This window comes from Schistocerca gregaria, chromosome 1 (assembly GCF_023897955.1).
Source record: "Schistocerca gregaria isolate iqSchGreg1 chromosome 1, iqSchGreg1.2, whole genome shotgun sequence".
Classification (NCBI taxonomy): domain Eukaryota; kingdom Metazoa; phylum Arthropoda; class Insecta; order Orthoptera; family Acrididae; genus Schistocerca; species Schistocerca gregaria.
Genome location: NC_064920.1, coordinates 404,550,006 through 404,556,005, shown reverse-complemented (window position 1 = coordinate 404,556,005; position 6,000 = coordinate 404,550,006). Strand labels below are relative to the sequence as shown.

Below are 6,000 nucleotides of genomic sequence, written 5' to 3'. Positions count from 1 at the left end.
CATTTCAGTTAATTCTGATGGTTATTTCATGGCTGTCACTTTTTTCAGAAATGGCTGTCACCCTAGATAATAGGACTGATCACCCCCAGGACACATCGAGCTAATACCATGGAACATCACTTCTGGCCCTCGTAAAGGCTCAGTTCGACAAGGAAGAGAGTGTACAAGTTTCTCCTTCCACCATATCCACATGAAATTATTCATTTATCCTTAGATTCCATAGGGGTACCAAATTTCGGAGATGTTAACTGCTTCGTTCCACATGCAGTTGCAAATAGTCCCAGTGCAGTCCTGTGAACAGGGCTGTTGTCATCCTGGAAGACGGGAGTATCCACAGCACATGCACTTTAAACGGTATAGGAGAAAAGGTAACTCTTGGTAACGGAGAATATAGAAAAAAAATTCTGATTCCTGTTCACTGTAACCACTTTAACCTGGATGACTGAGCTCAAATCATGGTACGAAAAACAGGACCAAAACGACAAAGAAGTTACTTTCAGGCTGAACTATATCCTCCACATAACGCAGGTTGAACGCCTCGTTGGGCATTCGGTAAACTCGACGCCAATTGGAAAAAAAACGACTCGTCGACGACGCTGCAAGCCTCTACTCGTCTGCTAACCAGTTTCTGTTATGTCTGGTCCACTGAAGACGTACATCTTTGTCACTATGGGCAATGGCCTCTTGCACGAAATCACACTACAAATCTCCATTGCACACAATCCCCTTAGCAATGTTTCCTTGGAAACCACTTGAGTTGAAATTGCATTCGGCATAGCAGCAAGTCTTGAAGGCTTACTGGATTTGAAATGAACTATCATTGACACGGTGTGGCACTTGTCTCTGGTCCCTGTCAGACAGTATCTCATTGCACTGAGCTGCATGGGAGCCAGTGCTACACCATTCCTTCGTACAATTTGGACAGTCGACATTGATACACTGACAAATCGGCCAACTTCACTCAGGATGCAGTCAAGGATACATAAGAGGCGATTGTCCTGTGTGGATTTAATTAAGGCCTTTGACACTGTAGACTTTGATATTTTACTTGCCATACTCAGCAGCCTACATTTCTCGCAAAGTACAGTGCAATTGTTTCACTCATACCTGACGCCTCGCCAGCACTGCGTCATGTCCGTCACTACAAAGTCACAATGGGATCAGATAGTGTCAGGTGCCCCCAGGATTCAGTACTAGGTCCTATTCTCTTTTCATTGTATGTCAATGATGTGTTACTAGTTTTATTCTACTGCAAAACCAAATGTGCACTGATGACCTGCAGGTATGTATAAAAGCAAAACCAATGGATTTGAGGAAAGCTATGTGCACCATCAAAATTGGCGCATAATATGGAATTAAAGCTCAATCCATCTAAAACCCAAGTGGTATTTAATGGTCATTCTAAGTTCATTAACCGAAATATCAGGAATCCCTACCATATTTAGTCCTGAATGGGACACTCAACTTCTCTCCCTCAGCAAAGAGTGAGAAGTAAAAACAAACAAAAATCTAAGATGGACTGAGCTCATAATTGGAACATGCAAGATGGCATCAGCATCTTTGCTCTTGACCTGAAAAAGAACCTTCTACAAGCAGTAATACATCCAGTTATAAGTTACACAGGATGTTATCCTGCAAGGCCTTTTTCAGGAAATCTCACGGTGCCTGGAACTGGTTGTAAGTACCCGTGTTCGTTATATGTGTGATGTTTGACTAACTGATCATATGCACAGCTATCCTGGCTGCGTGCAGACAAGTGCAGAGATTTACATTCCTTTCTCTCTCTCTCTCTCTCTCTCTCTCTCTCTCTCTCTACCATGTTATCAGTGTACACTGTCCCCCATATCTCTCATCGACCTTAACACTTTTATCTGAACAACATGATAAACACCTATTCCCATCTGAACAAAATCCTTTCTGCCCTTTTCCATTGTTCATCCACTTTCTCTAAGTACTTCTCTGTAGTAGTAACTCGACTCTGGAATAACCTCCCGCATTATATTAGAGAACTGAACATCTCCAGATTCAGAAGGCAGGTAATGACATATCCACTACAGCAATAATAATGAATACCATTGTCACTGTACACGGTTTTTACCCTTGTATTTTTTTTCCAACCAGATATTCCATATTTCTGAGTATTCTTAGCAGCTGCTGCATTCTACTAAAATTCCCTTTCCTCAGAGCTCATAGTATCGGAAAACATCCATTTCATACACCTATAGATCCTCCTTATATTTGCCACTATTATTATTAGTATTATTATTATTATTTATTATCACATTTACTATTATTATTGGCTGCAGCTGTAGTACAAGTACTGTCAGTATTAACGTTGTTAGTTCATAGTCAGTATTATTTACTCACATTGTCACTACAGACACTCAGTTCATGTTAATACTATTTCTCATATTAAAATTGTTATGTATTAGGTAACTATGATGCAAAAAAGGTAGTGTGTGTGTGGAGCCCAGGTCTAATGTAAGAGAGGGCCTGATGACCCTACTTAGATTAGAATAAACAAATAAGGTCATGTACAAACATTATAGCTCCTTCCTGTCGTGCTGTGATGCATGCACATAGACCTACCTTACTGTTATACAACAGCGTGGAACATACACACTACTTCTCGCCTTTACTTACGTCAGCAGCTGAGGATCACATGATTGCCTGGTAACAGTTCTACACATTCTATAGCGGGATAAACTTATTTTAGGAATGTCAGCAAATGGTTACGTGCATCATACGGTTTTTATTTTGAACAGTCTAGTTTTACACAGTGATGAATTAGTATAGTAACGCAAACTCCATGCATTTTCCTTTTCGTTTTCTGTATGACTTTGCATCAATTAACACTTACTTCTTTGGACTAATAAATACTTAAACTAGCAGTTGCGCTTCAGTGTCAAGAGGTTCCGTGACAGCAGAGTAACAGGAAATAGAAGCACACCGGTCAGCGAGTGGTGGGAGCTGACCTCTTGCGCTGTGCAGGCTGTGGTTGTGGCAGCATCTTCCGGAAGGTGAGGTTTATGCGCGGCTGCTGGCAGGACCTGCGCCGCGGCAGCGCGTGGAACCACAGCCGGTTGGTTGGCGGATTCATCATCAGCAGGCTGCCGTGCTCCAGCAGCAGTTTCACTGCAACACGTGCAATGCTTCAGTCCCAAAATACTTAATTCTGCAAATGTTGTGCCCCAGCTGCAGGCAAAAACTCCCAGGCCCTTCATGAAACGACAGCTCTCTACCTGGTATTTTTGCCTTTGTATCTAAACAATTGTTTGCCTTACTCACTTAGAGCAACACATGGAGCATTAGATTTCGAGCGAGGGAGGAGGATTGGGAGGTTCAGTCCCAGTTTGGCTGACAGATAGCGTCTTAAAAAAAAGTACACCACATCAAGAGATAGTATAGCCAGAAGCAAGGTTTAGGTGTTCGTTTTTCCCGCTCGCTGTTCGGGAGTGGAATAGTAGAGAGATAGTATGATTGTGGTTCGATGAACCCTCTGCCAAGCACTTAAATGTGAATTGCAGAGTAGTCATGTAGATGTAGAAGACAAAAATGTTGAGTAAACATGACTCTAAAACTGATGTTCCAGTGTTAAGAATTGTGAGCACTTGTTCATCTTAGATGCTGTCAAACATAGAGCTTCTACAGTTAGCTCTTCGTTCCTGTGACCGACATATTGGATGCAGTCAACAAATGGGGATACATTTCTTTGTTATTGGACACTGATATAGCATGCAGTAAACATCTATTAATTTTGTTAGTGTAAACTGTATTCACAGCCATGGATAAGTACAGTGTTCACATTAGTTCTAATGGATCCAGTTTCTGTTTTTGTAAGTTTGTGAAATGCTTTCACAGCGTGGTTTTATCTTCGCACTTACCAGCACAATGGAAGCCTATTATTTCAACATCGGAAATGGCAGTCATGATGATCTATTATGGTCTGGCAAATGGTATCATCTACCGAGGTTGTGTTCTGTACGTTGAAAAATATCCAGAATGTGCACTGTTATTGAGTCACCTTACCTCCAACTAGCAGACTTTGTCTCCATAGCGCCAACAATTGTGGATTGTGGCAGACCTCACACCGTTTATACTCCTGTTGTGGAGAGTGAGCATTTCAACAACTGGAAGAAGATTCTGGTACTAGTGTACATAGAATGTCAGCATATATCGACAGTTCGCACCCTCTAGTCTGGGCGATCCTGCACGAACAGTTCTTGTCCCATATGAAGTACAACATGTCGAAGTCCTTTGGCTACAAGATCATCTTGCTGTGCTACTCGCTCTGACACACAATGGGCAATGACATCAAGCTAGTCTGTGTTCGGAACAGCAGCACTCGCTGGCCTTCTTGAAACATGAACTGTGATTGGCTGTTTCAAGTTCACTCCAGCAGGACGATATGTGAACAGCTTCAGCATAATTACTTTCGATGAACACCAAGGTTGCAATGTAAATGTAACAAGCTTCCAATGAGCAGCGAGATGCAATGTGCCAACAGTGTACCCTTAGGGATATGTTTATACTGCAGCGTCACTAGTTGCACATCACACCTCGCTGCTCCTTGGGAGACTCATTACATTTACGCTGCAGCCTCGTTGCTCTCTGCTAGCCAGGATTAATTACTTTGCAAATGCTCACATAGCTAACTGAATGCTAGCAGAATCAAACATAGCACTGCTAGAGTGATACTGTAGCAGCCAATGACAGCTCAAGTTTCAGGATATGTGGCGATGGTCATAGGACAAAACACTAACTAGCGTCATATCATTGCCTAACGAGGATTGTCCACTCGCGACCGAACTGCACAATAACCCTGGGTTTGGTGAGGAGTGGCGGAGGCGTGGGTGGTCTGCTTTGGGTTTGTGAACCATTGAGGGCTACGGCGGGAGGAAGTCTCACCATCGTTTCTAGGTCCCCAGTTTAACACACACATACATACGTAATTTTATATAGATCTAATAACCTCGAAATCTGTGAACACAGTACTCCCACACATCAACGTTATTGTGCAATGTAATACTCCTCCACGGGTGTCTTTTCGGGGGTGCCTTCAGCTCTGACTTTATTTTTATGAAAGGCACTGCATGGCTGCATCGAACAGTGCAGATGGACGAGCTCTTGGAACAACAGGATATTTGGCAAACGGATTGGCCTGCCCATTCCTCTGACTTACATCTCACTGATTACATGTGTAATGCATTGGGGAGACATATTGCAATATGTCCACATGCACCAACGACCATCCAGCTGTTGGGAACATGCTGGTGTAGGAAGAAACTGTACCACCACAAGAATTCCTTACCAACTTCATGGCTACCTTTGGAACACACTGCATAGTATGCAGTGCCACCGTGATGATCACTCACACTATTAAGAAGCATGTCCCATCGTCCACAATGTCCATGGAATTGTGGTGAATTCAGTGTAATTATTGGCTTTGAACAAAGTGTCATTCCTGTTCGTCTCACTGCGCATTTCTGTCAGTCTCCTTTCGTACAATATTGCAACAATTCTTTCTATGTATGATACAAGTTCCGTGGGCTGTGTTACTTGGCAGTGATCAGTTATCTGAAAGCTACTTTTGTCTTCACGTTTTGCAGATCAGTGTGTTTATCATCATGAAACCAGCACATCTCAAGGAAGGGATGATGACAACAGGAGCAAAGGAACACCACAAAACTGATCAACACCACCATAAAGCTATTTCCAAGTTTAACGGTAGAGACACGTAGTTACACTTACAAAGCCCTTTGAAGTTTACCACGTACACTATGTGATCAAAAGTATCCGGACATTTGGCTGAAAGTGACTTACAAATTTGTGGCGCCCTCCATCGGCAGTGCTGGAATTCAGTATGGTGTTGGCCCACCCTTAGCCTTTATGACAGCTTCCACTCTCGCAAGCATACGTTCAATCAGGTGCTGGAAGATTTCTTGGGGAATAGCAGCCCATTCTTCGTGGAGTGCTGCACTGGGGAGAGGTATCGATGTC

The 6,000-nt window shown here is 42.9% G+C and overlaps 1 protein-coding gene across 3 annotated transcripts in view; it reads right to left on the bottom strand.

The window, feature by feature from the left end:
• Positions 1 to 2,732: 2,732 nt before the first annotated feature.
• LOC126347709 (DNA oxidative demethylase ALKBH2-like) overlaps positions 2,733 to 6,000 on the bottom strand; it is a 182,178-nt gene continuing 178,910 nt past the window's right edge. For all 3 annotated transcript variants that reach the window (XM_050002299.1, XM_050002315.1, XM_050002307.1), the window contains one exon: positions 2,733 to 3,135. In XM_050002299.1, the coding sequence (XP_049858256.1) occupies positions 2,954 to 3,135 (182 nt within the window). In that variant the 3' untranslated portion in view covers positions 2,733 to 2,953. The remainder of the gene's footprint in view (positions 3,136 to 6,000) is intronic.